At 44.4% G+C, this 16,468-nt stretch overlaps 1 protein-coding gene across 1 annotated transcript in view; it reads left to right on the top strand.

Annotated features, from left to right (window-relative positions):
- The window catches only part of LOC130707369 (ELKS/Rab6-interacting/CAST family member 1-like), a 467,400-nt gene that overhangs the window by 43,267 nt on the left and 407,665 nt on the right, over window positions 1–16,468 (top strand). The window contains 1 exon segment of the mRNA XM_057541602.1: window positions 7,639–7,799. Coding sequence (XP_057397585.1) covers window positions 7,639–7,799 — 161 coding nt within the window.

Genomic DNA, 16,468 nt, shown 5'->3' with positions numbered 1-16,468 from the left:
TGAAGGGAGTTGCTGGACACAAAATAGTGTAATATTTCAGTGACTTGCTGCATGATAAAAAAATGAAAGCCTTTTGGTAAATGGAGATGTTCATATATTAGATCTGCTTTATGTAGACATTTTAAAAATCTTTCATTCATTCAGTCACGCATACGCACGCACACACGCACGTACAGTCCTCATACAGGGCTGGTCACAGGTGTAGGCGCATAGCCTTCCGCTTAGAACAGAGATGTGTTCCTGCGAAAAGCATGCCCACCAATGTGGACAATCAAGCCGATGGCTCATAAAAATGGAGCCAATCTGCTTGGATCGAGACTGGGCATCCAGACCCCGTGGATCACGTGTCCACTTTCCCAGGCCTGGCTTGCTGCTCGGAAAACACTTGTTGGGTGAGTCGTGGTCATGTATCTATTGGATTCAGCTCTGCTTCCTCTTGCTCTGCTTTGTGTTGACTTTATGTAAACAGTGGATTGCTGGCCTCTGGGTTAAGGGCAGTTATTTAATGCACACAGGCCAATGAACAACCACTAACTGTTGCGAGTTCAGGGGATCTAATATCTTGGGAGGATTTATACCAATTACTTAACTGCCTGAATACCAACCTTCCTATTAGCTTTATGATAAGATGCGCTTAGGTCTCACGTTTATCCCGAGAAGACAGCCTTATCCAAATCATCTATATTTTAGCAGGCAGTACCAAACTTCAGGCCTCAGAAACACATTTTAAATAATTCTTGCCATGCCATGTATTTTAAGTATCATTAAAGAGCCGCTTTCTTACTTTTAAAAATATGTGTGCAGTAGATTTTGTGAAGCCTATAATAAGTCTATGAAAAATTGATTATTTTCCCACAGGTATAGGTTCAGATTTTTATTCTGCTTGCCAAATGAAAAATCTAGTATGCGTGGGTCCTTTATCTGATTTATGCTCTCTGAATAGAATCACCATGTTCCCAAACAAAGAGAAATGGGTTACTCGGATTGAGTAGCCTAATCCCTTCCTGTGGTGGGCAAAGGAGTTTGTGCAGCTCTAAACTAGGAAGCATGGATTTCCCTTTCAAATGCCTCATTTTCTTATTCTTTGCCTTTCAGTCAGCTCCATGTAAACTGGGTCAGAATATAGCATGGGTGCTGAGGTGAGTTTCGGCTGCTGGTGGAATGTGCGTGTGATGGAAATAGGTCGCTTTAGGACCCAAGGATGATGCAGAGAGAGGTTTACAGTCAAAGATGATAATCGTTCTGTCCTTTAGTTAGCATTCCTGGTTTCTTTGCTTTTTTTTAACTGAACAGTATGTGCCAATGGCCCCCACGTACTTTCGTCTCAGTTCTCTGGCCCTCATTGCTACAAGTTGGTTATGGCGTTGGCTGCTTTCCCAGCATTCATTCTCTCCCTGATCATGAACCATGGCTCAGCACCCTGGTTGAGGGATAGGGAGGGATGGGGTATCATCATGCTCCTCTGTGCCTAAGTCTCTTCTGAATTACTCCCTCTCCACCCTTCCATCTGAGAGTCCTGGATACTTGTTAAGCCCCCAGAACAGACGAGGTGGGGGAATTGGGCACCTTGTGCAGGTGACAGTGGCATAGATATAGCGCCTCGCCCATAAGTAAGGTGGGACTAGAAACAGCCTTCTGAGCTGGGGCGGCGGGTGAGCACACAGCTCTCACTCCACAAACAAGGATGAAATAGGCAGCGCACAGAGGCTCAAGAGACCGCTGTGATGAGTAACTGAGTACAGGGGGCCACGGCGGTGCTCTGTGAGCTTGGGCACTTACGCTGGGGCTACATTGTGGACAATCTCAAGGACCATGGTGGTGAGTGTGAACCGATTCGGCCTTGAGGGGCCAGGAGGGCTTTTCAGCTGGAGACTTTTGAGAGTGTGATTGGACCCGAGGCTTTTGAAATTGTCTTAAAGAGAATTGAGAAGTTGTCCTGTTTAGTGGTTTTAAAACTTTGCTTTGATGATCTCCCCAAGGGGCTGTTCTGGTAGGAGGATCTGGGGAAAGAAGCCGAGAGGCTGGGACCTTGGGCGCCTTTTCCCAGTGATTCAGCAGTTCTGCTTCTGTTTTACTTCTTGAGCTGCCAGGTAAGAGTCCCTTCATCCGTCCTTTCCTCTGTCCTTTCCTCCTTTCCTCCCTTCCTGTGGTTAAAGACATTAGTTGGAAACTTTGTTAACTGTTTTTAAGTGTACAGCTCAGTAGTGTTAAGTATACTCAGTGTTAAATAGATCTCCAGACTTTTTCCTTTTGCAAACTGCAACTGTAGTCTCTTTCAATAACAATTCCCCCTTTTCACCTCCCTCCAGCCCTTGGTAACCACCATCCTACATTGTTTCTATGAATTTGACTAGCCAAGTAAGATTTCTTTTCAAAAAGCAATCAAGCAGCTGAGAAGGTTTGATAGCCTCCTGATGTATCCATCATTCCTCACTGTCTGCACCCGCCCCCCAGACAGTGAGGAAACTGAAATCCCAGAGGTCCTGGGAGGCCCAGGTGGCCACACAATGCAGATGTTATTCACACGGATACTTAAGCCGGATTGCCAGGTTCACATTTTGGCTCTGATGCTCTGTATGTGACACTGGGCAAGTGATGTAACGCAGTGCCCCAGTTTGCTCATCGGTTAAAGGGACATGATGGTAACAGAATCTGCTTTATAGCCTTGTTGTGAAGATTAAGTGAGGTAATCTACATAAAGCACTGGGAATAGGGCCTGACACTTATGTACGTGTCTGCTATGATTAAGTGACTTCCTAGCATGACACAGTTCCTTGTAAGGAGAGCTGTGACTTTGGGCCTACAACCAGCTCCCGTGGTGCATGTCTTTTGAGTTTCCACTTAAGACTGAATAGATAGATAGCTTTTTTTTTTTTAAGGATTTTCTTATTTATTTATTTATTTATTTATTTATTTTTGGCTGTGTTGGGTCTTCGGTTCGTGCGAGGGCTTTCTCCAGTTGCGGCAAGCGGGGGCCACTCTTCATCGCGGTGCGGGGACCGCTCTTCATCGCGGTGCGCGGGCCTTTCTCTATCGCGGCCCCTCCCGTCTCGGGGCACAGGCTCCAGACGCGCAGGCTCAGCAATTGTGGCTCACGGGCCCAGCTGCTCCGTGGCATGTGGGATCTTCCCAGACCAGGGCTCGAACCCGTGTCCCCTGCATTAGCAGGCAGATTCTCAACCACTGCGCCACCAGGGAAGCCCAGATAGATAGCTTTGACTGGCAAGGTTTCCTCCTACACATCCCTATCTTTCATCTAGGGCATGCCATTGATCTTGAAGGATGCTCCATCAATATCTTAATCCTCAGGGGGAAAGTCATGCAGTTCGCATCATACAGCACAAGAAGGCCGGTCATGCGATGGCATTAATTCAACAAATATTTATGGAATGCTTTGATGTAAGGACACCTGGGGTAGATGCTGGGGACACTGAGCAAACCAGCCCCAAATCCCTGCTCTCGAGGAGCTTGTGTTGTCTTGGGGCAAACCTTTGTAATGCAGCCCTTTTAATCAATGAAATGTTTTTCCTGAACTCATCTAGCTAAGGAAGATGAAAAGTTTGCTTAAAAATATTCAGGTTTGGAAAGGAACGCTCTAGACCTGTTGCTGATGGTGCTTTCGAAAACTGGTTCGTAAAAATAGACACTAAACATGGCGTAGAAATACTGGTGATTTCAGATTTGAGGCGATTTTTCAGATACAAAGTTTGCAAGTCGGTTTATCTCCAGTGCTTACTCTGGGGTTGCGTGTGCAGTACAGTCCCTCATACTTAGAACTCGGTAAGGACAGCATAAGACTCACTTTACCTGTGCTTCAATCAGATGTCAGGAGGAATGTGGGATTCCTCCTGCCTACGCCTCTCCTGGGCTTCCTCCTTTCCTCCTCAATGTGGGCAGATGACATTCAGACTCAGAGGAAGCAGAAGCAGGGGTAGTGCGGTTGGGACTGATCTTCCAGAGGGAAGAAGATAGGAATTGCCATCACAGGCTGGGGCTTTCCAGCTACAAGAAAAGATCTGCGGTACAGATATCATGCTGCTTGCTGCCTCCTTGGCTATTTGGGTCATAGCCGGTGCTGTAAAGCACAGCTCTTCTTTCCTGGGGTCCTACAAGTACTTCATTGGTAGGTACTTCCCAACACAGCATTTCCAGCGTGCCACTGCTAGTCAGTCAAGGTTGCTGGGTGATAGGCATCCCATGTACTGTTAGAAACTGCTGGGACCTGTGTGGCGGCCTTAAAGCTAACGGACACAATCACCCGCAGCCGTGGCCCATTGTTCATTGCCCGCTATCCCCACTTGTTTCCCGTTAAGAGACTGCTATTTTGTTCAGCTGGGGTGGAGAACCCTTGATCTTAGGGAGCAGGGGGGCCCCTCTTTTAACCCTAAGGGATGAAGCGTGGAGGTCTGGGCCAGTTGTACTAAACCCATTCCCAAACCCAAACCCAAACCCAAACCCATCCTCCTTCACAACTCTAAGTGTCAACGTGACACTGGCCAACGAGTCTGGTGGTTTCTAGGAAATATTTTTTTAAAATTTCCCATATAGGACTTCCCTGATGGCGCAGTGGTTAAGTATCTGCCTGCCAATGCAGGGGACACAGGTTCGAGCCCTGGTCTGGGAAGATCCCACATGCTGCGGAGCAACTGGGCCCGTGAGCCACAACTACTGAGCCTGCGCGTCTGGAGCCTGTGCTCCGCAACAAGAGAGGCCGCGATAGTGAGAGGCCCGCGCAGCGCAACGAAGAGTGGCCCCCGCTCGCCGCAACTAGAGAAAGCCCTCGCACAGAAACGAAGACCCAACGCAGCCAAAAATAAATGAAGTAATTATTTTTTTTAAAAAAAGAGAGCTTTAAAACCAAAGGTCAGGGGAATGACTGCTAATGAGTTTGGGGCTTCTTTTTGGGAGGATGAAAATGTTCTAAAATTGATCGTGGTGATGAATGTACCAAAAGAATTTAATTGTACACTTTAATGGGTGAATCGTATGGTATGTGGATTGTCTCTCAATAACGCTGTTATTTAAAAAAAAAAAAAAAAAAGGTCTGCAGGTAGCTAGACTTAAATTATAAAAACAAATATTAAGCCTGCAAAATAAAATACATAGGGGATAAAAATACTTGTTATATTTATGCAATTTTAAAATAGCTAAATGCCGTGTTACTGCACAAAATTTCACTGGTTAGGAAAAACAACAAATTGGAAACAGTGTCTGCCTTCAGGAGTAACTGGATGGGACAGAAGAGAGTTATTTTTTTCCCTGTATACTTTTATAACTTCTGATTTGATACATGTATTAAAAAAATAAGTGTACATATAATTAGTAACAACAGTGTCATACCTCTCCTTAGTACAAGTATAAACTCCCAGGTTGCATATTTTGTTCTGAAAAGAATAAAGAATGAAATATATATGTTTTTAAAAATCAGTCAAAGGAAGTAAAAAACTGAAAGATTCTTACATTTGTCTCATCTCACACTAAAAAGCATTTAGTCATTTCTCTGTTATTAGGCATTATAATCAGGCAGAATTCTTTCTTACCCAACAGTCTGACACATCTTTAAACAATGACACAGTTGACCATTCCCTCCTCCTTGAAAACTTCCTTTCCTTCATTTCTAGTACATCGCACTCTCCTGGTCTTCCTCCTCCCTCAATAACCTCTTATTAATAATCTCCTTTGCTGAATTCCTCTTCATTTCCCAAGAAGGTGTCCAGAAGGTAAGTTCCATGAAGGTGGGAATTTTTGTCAGCTTTGTTCACTACTGTATTCCCAAAGGCTAAAAAAAGTACCCAGAACCATACTTAATAAATAACTGTTGAATGAATACATGAGTGAATCAGCACCTCCAGGCTCACATTTTGAAAAGCCATAGAAGTAAACTATATTCCACATAACCTTTACGCTTAATCTACTTTATTACATTATATTTCTCTGAACATTGATAATCAATGCACTGTTTATTATTTGATTAGCCAAAATACTTCATTCCCTGCTCTTTCTCCATCAATGTGTTTTACACAGTATGTGCAAAACGCACATTTAACAGCTCTTATACTACTTCTAAAAGCATAAACGTAGCATAGAAAAAGAGCAGCTGTTGCTATGGGAATTTTCACTTTTGTTTCTAGTATTAATGTTGAATTAACACAATGACATACTTTAGTAATTTTAAAAAAAGGGGGGACACCCCACTAGACTTAGTTAACTAAGATATCACAGTAAAGACAACACCCAGAAAGTGCCCGAGGCCCGCGCGCGCCCGAGTCGCACTCCCCGGAGGCTTCGGGACGCCGGCCGGGCGCGGTCGCGCGGGGGCGGGGCTCGCGCAGACGTCGGCCCGGGGCGGGGCTGGGGAATCGCGCAGGGGGCGGTGCGCGGTGACGTCGGGCGCCCGGGCGGAGCTGTGGCTGTGGTGGCGGCGGCGGCGGCGCCCGGCCGACAGCGGCAGCGGCAGTCCTGAGCAGGGTGAGACGGCCGCGGTGGCGGCAGCTCGGGGTCGGGCGGCGCCTGGAGCTTCCCGCCCGTCGCTGGCGCTAGGCCCCTCGGCTCTCCTCCGCCCGCTCCTCCTCACAGCCCTGGCTGGGTCCCGGCAGCGCGCCCCCGGGGAGTGCGGAGCCGTAGGTGAGGCTGGCGGGCCGGGGGGCTGGGGGCTGGCGGGCGGGGGCTCTGGGCTGCGGACCGGCGCGGGCGCACACGGCAGGCGCCGGGCGGGCGGCGTCTGTCTCCTCCCGCTTGCCGTAGGAGGCGGTGCGGCGCAAACAGTGGGCCGCCGCCTCCGCCGCTGCTTCAGGGGACCAGTCACGCAGAGCCCGGGGCGGGCCGCCCCGAGGAGCCTGGCGCCCGCGGACAGGTGGGCTTCCCGCACGGCCCGGGAGACCCCGCTAGCGGCCTGTCCGCGGTTCACCTCGGCGGCCGGGGAGGGAGGGAGGAAGGGAGGGAGGGCGGCCCGGACGGCCGTCCCGGTTCTCGCGGGCGGCGCCACCAGGGAAGTCCTTTACAGGCCTTTTAAAAGCGTTCTGTCTCTTCTCTATCTGGTTATATATATTTTTTCTTTTCTTCCTGCCTTCCTCAGAAAATCTCTACCTATCCAGCTTTAGAGCAGGAAATTATGCGATTGAATTCTAGCTGTTTCTTTAACAAGAAATTTTTTGTAATGGTATAAACAGAAGAATCTTAGTTTGAACGAATAAAAATGACTCATTTATGTTTATTCTGCATCTGGTATTAGTCAGGTTTATGGCTTTTATTTCCTAAAATCGTTCTAGAAATATTTATTATGATTTTGTTCCTTATATTTTTATCTGCATTATATTGTTATTTCCATGGAAGGTTCTGGACTGTTTCCAAATAAATTCCTTAGAAGGGATTGTTCCTGGCACACTGTTACTTCTGATGCCCTTACATTTGTCAAAAAGAAAATGAGGGTTTTTTGGACCTAAACTGAGAAGAATTATAGCGGAGGGAAGATGAGAGATGTATTTCTTTAACTGCCAATTATGTCTGATCCTGCGAGAGTACAGAATTTTTGATGGGTGTGTCTTCAATTTTGTGGACCCAGGCGTTGCCCACTGCCCAGCTCCTCTGACTATACCTGACCCAGATGCTCAGTTTCTGTCTTTTCTGTATTGATCGTAGGTGGAGGAGTTACTGATGGCCATGGAGAAGGTAAAACAGGAGCTGGAGTCCATGAAGGCGACGCTGTCCTGCACTCAGCAGTCACTGGCAGAGAAGGAAACTCATGTGACCAACCTTCGGGCCGAGAGAAGAAAACACTTAGAGGAAGTTCTGGAGATGAAGTAAGTTTTATAATATTGTTCTTCAGGCATATGCTTAGTTGAAATACTTGTCCTCATCGCTTTCATCTTCTGGCCCCGTTTGTCACGCCTGACACGCTTAGCCTAATTTTAATGCTCACTTGTGTTTCTCACTCCTTAGAACAAATTTGGGACAAATCCTCGTCAACTAGAAACTTTTTTTGCCTCCCTGTCATTGAATTTTGCAGTCCTCTAGAGTGTATGTATCCGTATGCAATTGTATCTCTGAAGTTCCTGAAACCTTCTGGAAAGTTCTGGCAAGTTGTTGAGCTTTCTGAGGAAGATAACCATTGCTCCTGAGGTCATACGATGGCTAGGCAATTTTTAAAAACATTTTTTATTATAAACATTTCCAAAGGTACACAAAAGTAGAGAATAGTATAGTGAACCTCCTTATACCCATCCCCCATATTTAACCATTAACGTTTGCCGCACTCTCCAGTCAGTTTTGACAAAATTGTCACTTTTAGCAGAACCATTCTTGACATCATTTTCGTACTTTCCAGGCATCTTGCAGCTTCCTTGAGATAGTCTGTTGTGAAGGCTGTATATATCTGCTGTGCAGAATACAGCTGCTGCTTTTTCTCCTCTGTGACTTTGAAAAGTTCTGGTTTCCTTCTCTTCAGAACAAGTATGTCTCTTTTTTAAGTCTCTTAGTACTTTCTCCATCACTCCAATCCCCACCCCTGTGTAATTGTCCTGCTCTCATTTTACTGAAACCAAGTCTATGCTGGGACCCCTCAGTTACCTTCATCACCTCAGCAGTTACCTGTGTTCTTGTCGTCGTCTCTTCTGACTCAGAGGAGATACTGTCTCTCCTTCACCAAGCTCGCTTCTTATTTCTATCACAGATTTAAGCTCTGGTTCCCTCCTCTGCAATCTGTCTCCATTAATTTTCTTTCACATAATCTTTGCTCACTTTCTGTTAGTTCCTTCTTGTCTGCAATAAATACGCACTCTCTCTGACCTAAAGTAAACAGTCTTTCTGAGCCCAGCCAGTGCTTGAAGCTAACATCCCCTCTTCTTTTCTGCTACTTTGAACTATCAATACATGTTGAATATGAGAATTACAAAGTAGCAGAGGATCTTGCCATGACACCTCAGCATGAATTTTCATGGGGCATGATTGTTTTGATATCATGACGGCAGCTCAGGAGTTGAGGAAACAAATATCGGGGTGTCCCCTGTGCTTATGGATTATTAGGACACAGTGGGAGGTTAAGAGAGCCTGATCTTTCAGAAAAGAATTGCAGGTGATGTGCTCTCGGAAGTGACAGATACTGGAGCCAGAAATAGGTTGATACGCAGGGAGAACGGGGAGAATTCAGGGTTCTGAGTATCGTGATGAGAAAGTTTGCTTCTTACGAGCAGGTTAGTAGAGGCAGTTGAAGACAAGGTTTTATCCCTGATGATAAGAACATAGAGGAAGGATGGGTATAATATTCGGGAATACAAGGTATCGATGTGATACTCCTAAGCACAAACAGGCCCTGCTAAAGCAACGGTGTAGGAGTATTGTTTCGTTTTCTCTGTGTACCAATATCTTGACTTGACTTGTCACATCTTTCCCACTCAGTTCAAGTGTCTATAGCAAAACAGTGGTGGATTTGTAAAGGAATTTTCCTTTATTGTTAGGACTTTGAAAAGATATGAAAGAATTTTTTTTTTTTTTTAATTTTATTTATTTATGTCTGTGTTGGTTCTTCGTTTCTGCGCGAGGGCTTTCTCTAATTGCGGCAAGTGGGGGCCACTCTTCATCGCGGTGCGCGGGCCTCTCATTATCGCGGCCTCTCTCGTTGCGGAGCACAGGCTCCAGACGCGCAGGCTCAGTAGTTGTGGCTCACGGGCCTAGCCGTTCCGCGGCATGTGGGATCCTCCCGGACCGGGGCACGAACCCGTGTCCCCTGCATTGGCAGGCGGATTCCCAACCGCTGCGCCACCAGGGAAGCCCTGAAAGAATTTTTTAAAGAATGCTTGACTTTAAACCATTAAAAGGGAATTGCGTGTGATTTTTTTTGTTGTTGTTGTTATTATTTTTGGAACCACAGTACTAAACTTTCTTATGGACTTCCCTTGCCAACCCAGGTTAGAGATTACATTTCAGAAAAATACTGTGATTTGCAAGACTGTTTTTGGTAAGGTCAAACACTCACACACTAAGGCATGGGATGAGTCATTAAAGTATTCAGAGATTTATAAGTGGTATAGAAATTTGATGAATAAACATTAAATAAAAGTTCTAGAAATAAGGTGTTAAAACCTGGCTCTGACAGGTGACCTGTCTCTTTTTTTTTAAAGGATTTTCTTATTTATTTATTTATTTATTTATTTATTTTTGGCTGTGTTGGGTCTTCGGTTCGTGCGAGGGCTTTCTCCAGTTGCGGCAAGTGGGGGCCACTCTTCATCGCGGTGCGGGGACCGCTCTTCATCGCGGTGCGCGGGCCTTTCTCTATCGCGGCCCCTCCCGTCGCGGGGCACAGGCTCCAGACGTGCAGGCTCAGCAATTGTGGCTCACGGGCCCAGCTGCTCCGTGGCATGTGGGATCTTCCCAGACCAGGGCTCGAACCCGTGTCCCCTGCATTAGCAGGCAGATTCTCAACCACTGCGCCACCGGGGAAGCCCGGTGACCTGTCTCTTAAATCACCTTCCTCATTTGCTCAGGAGATACTACTACAGCATCATGCTGTTCTTAGATTTTGTACAAGTTTTTTGTCATGCAGATTTACTGACTTAAAAGTTTTTAAAGTAGTCTTTGCTTTAATTTGCACTTAAATTTCTCCTTGTTGTCTCTCATTTTCATATCTTAATAAAATGGTTGTTTAATACCTTTCTTTTAACAAATTAAGCACTTCAGGCCTAATCGTCTATCCAAACATGCTGTTGAGAGTGGTGGCTAATCCCAAACTCCTAATGTATCCCTCCTCCACACTCTTTTCTCCTTTGGTAACCATAAGTTTGTTTTCTATGTCTGTGGGTCTATTTCTGTTTTGTATATAAGTTCATTTGTATCTTTTTTTTTTTTTTTACGTTCCACATATAAGCGATATCATGATATTTGTCTTTCTCTGTCTGGATTACTTCACTTAGTATGATAATCTCTAGGTCCATGCATGTTGCTGCAAATGGCATTATTTCATTCCTTTTTATGGCTGAATAATATTCCATTGTGTGTGTGTGTGTGTGTGTATGTATGTGTGTGTATACATATATATGTATAAATATATAAAACACATCTTCTTTATCCATTCACCTATTGATGGACATTTAGGTTACTTCCATGTCTTGGCTATTGTAATAGAGCTGCAGTGAACACTGGGTTGCATGTATCTTTTTGAATTATGTTTTTCTCTGGATATATGCCCAGGAGTGGGATTGCTGGATCATATGGTAACTCTATTTTTAGTTTCTTCAGGAACCTCCGTACTGTTCTCCATAGTGGGTGCACCAGTTTACGTTCCCACCATCAGTGTAAGAAGGTTCCCTTTTCTCCATGCCCTCTCCAGCATTTATTGTTTGTAGACTTTTTTGATGATGGCCATTCTTACTGATGTGAGGTGATATCTCATTGTTGTTTTGCTTTGCATTTCTCTAATAATTAGCAATGTTGAGCATCTTTTCATGTGCCTTTTGGCCATCCATACGTCTTCTTTGGAGAAATGTCTATTTAGATCTTCTGCCCATTTTTTGATTGGGTGGTTTGTTTTTTGATATTGAGCTGTATGAGCTGCTTGTGTATTTTGGAGATTAATCCTTTGTCAGTTGCTTCATTTGCAAATATTTTCTCCCATTCTGAGGGTTGTCTTTTCATCTTGCTTATGGTTTCCTTTGCTGTGCAAAAGCTTTGAAGTTTCATTAGGTCCCATTTGTTTATTTTTGTTTTTATTTCCATTTCTCTAGGAGGTGGGTCAAAAAGGATCTTGCTGTGATTTATGTCATAGAGTGTTCTGCCTCTGTTTTCCTCTAAGAGTTTTATAGTGTCTTGCCTTACATTTAGGTCTTTAGTCCATTTTGAGTTTATTTTTGTGTATGGTATTAGGGAGTGTTCTAATTTCATTCTTTTCCATGTAGCTGTCCAGTTTTCCCAGCACCACTTATTGAAGAGGCTGTCTTTTCTCCAGTGTATATTCTTGCCTCCTTTATCAAAGATAAGGTGACCATATGTGCGTGGGTTTATCTCTGGGCTTTCTGTCCTGTTCCACTGATCTATATTTCTGTTTTTGTGCCAGTACCATACTGTCTTGATTACTGTAGCTTTGTAGTATTGTCTGAAGTCAGGGAGCCTGATTCCTCCAACTCCATTTTTCTTTCTCAAGATTGCTTTGGCTATTCGGGGTCTTTTGTGTTTCCATGCAAGTTGTGAAATTTTTTGTTTTAGTTCTGTGAAAAATGCCATTGGTAGTTTGATAGGGATTGCACTGAATCTGTAGATTGCTTTGGGTAGTATAGTCATTTTCACAGTGTTGACTGTGGATTTGTCCATTTCTTCCAGGTTGTCCATTTTATTGGCGTATGGTTGCTTGTAGTAATCTCTCATGATCCTTTGTATTTCTGCAGTGTCAGTTGTTACTTCTTTTTCATTTCTAATTCTATTGATCTGAGTCTTCTCAGACTTTATTCTTGATGAGTCCGGCTAATGGTTTATCAATTTTGTTTATCTTCTCAACGAACCAGCTTTTAGTTTTATTGATCTTTGCTATCGTTTCCTTCATTTCTTTTTCATTTATTTCTGATCTGATCTTTATGATTTCTTTCCTTCTGCTAACTTTGGGGGTTTTTTTGTTCTTCTTTCTCTAATTGCTTTAGGTAGAAGGTTAGGTTGTTTATTTGAGATGTTTCTTGTTTCTTGAGGTAGGATTGTATTGCTATAAACTTCCCTCTTAGAACTGCTTTTGCTGCATCCCATAGGTTTTGGGTCGTCGTGTTTTCATTGTCATTTGTTTCTAGGTATTTTTTGATTTCCTCTTTGATTTCTTCAGTGATCTCTTGTTTATTAACTAGTGTATTGTTTAGCCTCCATGTGTTTGTATTTTTTACAAAATTTTTCCGGTAATTGATATCTAGTCTCATAGCATTGTGGTCAGGAAAGATATTTGATACAATTTCAATTTTCTTAAATTTGTCAAGGCTTGCTTTGTGACCCAAGATATAATCTATCCTGGAGAATGTTCCATGAGCACCTGAGAAGAAAGTATATTCTGTTGTTTTTGGATGGAATGTCCTATAAATATCAAGTAAGTCCATCTTGTTTAATGTATCATTTAAAGCTTGTGTTTCCTTATTTATTTTCATTTTGGATGATCTGTCCATTGGTGAAAGTGGGATGTTAAAAGTCCCCTACTATGATTGTGTTACTGTCGATTTCCCCTTTTTCGGCTGTTAGCCTTTGCCTTCTGTATTGAGGTGCTCCTATGTTGGGTGCATAAATATTTACAATTGTTATATTCTTGTTGGATTGATCCCTTGATCATTATGTAGTGTCCTTCCTTGTCTCTTGTAACATTCTTTATTGTAAAGTCTGTTTTGTCTGATAAGAGAATTGCTACTCCAGCTTTCTTTTGATTTCCATTTGCATAAAATATCTTTTTCCATCCCTTCACTTTCAGTCTATATGTGTCCCTAGGTCTGAAGTGGGTCTCTTGTAGACAGCATATATACAGGTCTTGTTTTTGTATCAATTCAGCAGTCTATGTCTTTTGGTTGGAGCATTTAATCCATTTACATTTAAGGTAATGATCGATATGTATGTTCCTATTACCATTTTCTTAATTGTTTTGGGTTTGTTATTGTAGGTCTTTTCCTTCTCTTGTGTTTCCTGCCTAGAGAAGTTCCTTGAGCATTTGTTGTAAAGCTGCTTTGGCGGTGCTGAATTGTCTTAGCTTTTGCTTGTCTGTAAAGGTTTTAATTTCTCCATGAAATCTGAATGAGATCCTTGCTGGGTAGAGTAATCTTGGTTGTAGGTTTTTCCCTTTCATCACTTTAAATATGTCCTGCCACTCCCTTCTGGCTTGCAGAGTTTCTTCTGAAAGATCAGCTGTTAACCTTATGGGGATTCCCTTGTATGTTATTTGTTGCTTTTCCCTTGCTGCTTTTAATATTTTTTCTTTGTATTTAGTTTTTGATAGTTTGATTAATATGCGTCTTCGTGTGTTTCTCCTTGGATTTCTCCTGCCTGGGACTCTCTGTGCTTCCTGGACTTGATTGACTATTTCCTTTCCCACATTAGGGAAGTTTTCAACTATAATCTCTTCAAATATTTTCTCAGTCCCTTTCTTTTTCTCTTCTTCTTCTGGGACCCCTATAATTCGAATGTTGGTGCGTTTAATGTTGTCCCAGAGGTCTGTGAGACTGTCCTTAATTCTTTTCATTCTTTTTTCTTTTTTCTTCTCTGCAGTAGTTTTTTCCACTATTTTATCTTCCAGGTCACTTATCCATTCTCCTTCCTTAGTTATTCTGCTATTGATTCCTTCTGGAGAATTTTTAATTTCATTTATTGTGTTGTTCATCCTTGTTGTTTATTCTTTAGTTCTTCTAGGTCCTTGTTAAACATTTCTTGTATTTTCTCCATTCTACTTGCAAGATTTTGGATCATCTTTGCTGTCATTACTCTGAATTCTTTTTCATGTAGACTGCCTATTTCCTCTTCATTTGTTTGGTCTGGTGGGTTCTTACTTTGCTCCTTCATCTGCTGTGTGTTTCTCTGTCTTCTCATTTTGCTTAACTTACTGTGTTTGGGGTCTCCGTTTTGCAGGCTGCAGGTTCTTAGTTCCCGTTATTTTTGGTGTCTGCTCCCAGTGGCTAAGGTTGGTTCAGTGGGTTGTGTAGGCTTCCTGGTGGAGGGGACTGGTACCTGTGTTCTGGTGGATGAGGCTGGATCTTGTCTTTCTGGTGGGCAGGTCCACGTCTGGTGTTGTGTTTTGGGGAGTCTGTGACCTTATTATGATTTTCGGCAGCCTCTCTGCTAATGGGTGGAGTTGTGTTCCTGTCTTGTTAGTTGTTAGGCATAGTGTGTCCAGCACTGTAGCTTACTGGTCGTTGAGTGGAGCTGGGTCTTAGCGTTTAGATGGAGATCTCTGGGAGAGCTTTTGCCATTTGATATTACGTGGAGCTGGGAGGTCTCTGGTGGGCCCATGTCCTGAACTCGGCTCTCCCACCTCAGAGACACAGGCCTGGCACCCGGCCAGAGCACCAAGACCCTGTCAGCCACATGGCTCAGAAGAAAAGGGAGAAACAAAAGAAATAAAATAAAGTTATTAAAATAAAAAATAAAAAATAATTATTGAAAATAAAAAAAATTAAAAAGTAATAAAAAAAAGAAAAAAAAAAGAAGACAGCAACCAAACCAAAAAACAAATCCACCAATGATAACAAACGCTAAAAACTATACTAAGAAAAAAAACAAAAAACGGACAGACAGAACCCTAGGACAATTGGTAAAAGTAAAGCTACACAGGCAAAATCACACGAAGTCCACTGCCTCAATTTGGGGATGATTCATTGTCTATTTAGGTATTCCACAGATGCAGGGTACATCAAGTTGATTGTGGAGATTTAATCCGCTGCTCCTAAGGCTTCTGGTAGAGATTTCCCTTTCCTTCTTTGTTCACACAGCTCCCGGGGTTCAGCTTTGGATTTGGCCTCTCCTCTCCATGTAGGTTGCCTGAGGGCGTTTGTTCCTGCCCAGACAGGACAGGGTTAACGTAGCAGCTGATTCCGGGGCTCTGGCTCACTCAGGCCTGGGGGGAGGGAGGAGTACAGAATGCGGTGGTGAGCCACCGCGGTGAGCCTGTGGTGGCGGAGGCTGGCGTGACATTGCACCAGCCTGAGGCGCGCCGTGTGTCCTCCTGGGGAAGTTGTCCCTGCATCACGGGACCCTGGCAGTCGGGGGCTGCACATGCTTCCGGGAGGGGAGGTGTGGATAGTGACCTGTGCTTGCACACAGGCTTCTTGGTGGCTGCACCTGCAGCCTTAGCGTCTCATGCCAGTCTCTGGTGTCCGTGCTGATAGCCTCGGCTCGCGCCCGTCTCTGGAGCTCATTTAGGAGGTCCTCTGAATCCCCTCTCCTCACGCGCCCGAAACAATGGTCTCTTGCCTCTTCGGCAGCTCCAGACTTTTCCCGGACACCCTCCCGGCTAGCTGTGGCACACTAGCCCCCTTCAGGCTGTGTTCACGCAGCCAACCCCAGTACTCTCCCTGGGGTCTGACCTCCGAAGCCCGAGCCTCAGCTCCCAGCCCCCGCCCGCCCTGGCGGGTGAGCAGACAAGTCTCTCGGGCTGGTGAGTGCTGGTTGGCACCGATCCTCTGTGAGGGAATCTCTCCGCTTTGCCCTCCGCACCCCTGTTGCTGCGCTCTCCTCCGTGGCTCTGAAGCTTCGCCCTGCCACGCCCTGTCTCCGACAGTGAAGGGGCTTCCTAGTGCATGGAAACCTTTCTTCCTTCACAGCTCCCTCCCACTGGTGCGGGTCCCGTCCCTATTCTTTTGTCTCTGTTTTTTCTTTTTTCTTTTGCCCTACCCAGGTACGTGGGGAGTTCCTTGCCTTTTGGGAGGTCTGAGGTCCTCTGCTAGTGTTCAGTAGGTGTTCTGTAGGAGTTGTTCCACACGTAGATGTATTTATGATGTATTTGTGGGGAGGAAGGTGATCTCCATGTGTTACT

This window comes from Balaenoptera acutorostrata, chromosome 2 (genome assembly GCF_949987535.1).
Source record: "Balaenoptera acutorostrata chromosome 2, mBalAcu1.1, whole genome shotgun sequence".
Lineage (NCBI taxonomy): Eukaryota > Metazoa > Chordata > Mammalia > Artiodactyla > Balaenopteridae > Balaenoptera > Balaenoptera acutorostrata.
The sequence above is the reverse complement of the archived record's forward strand: the minus strand, read 5'-3'. Positions and strand labels throughout refer to the sequence as shown.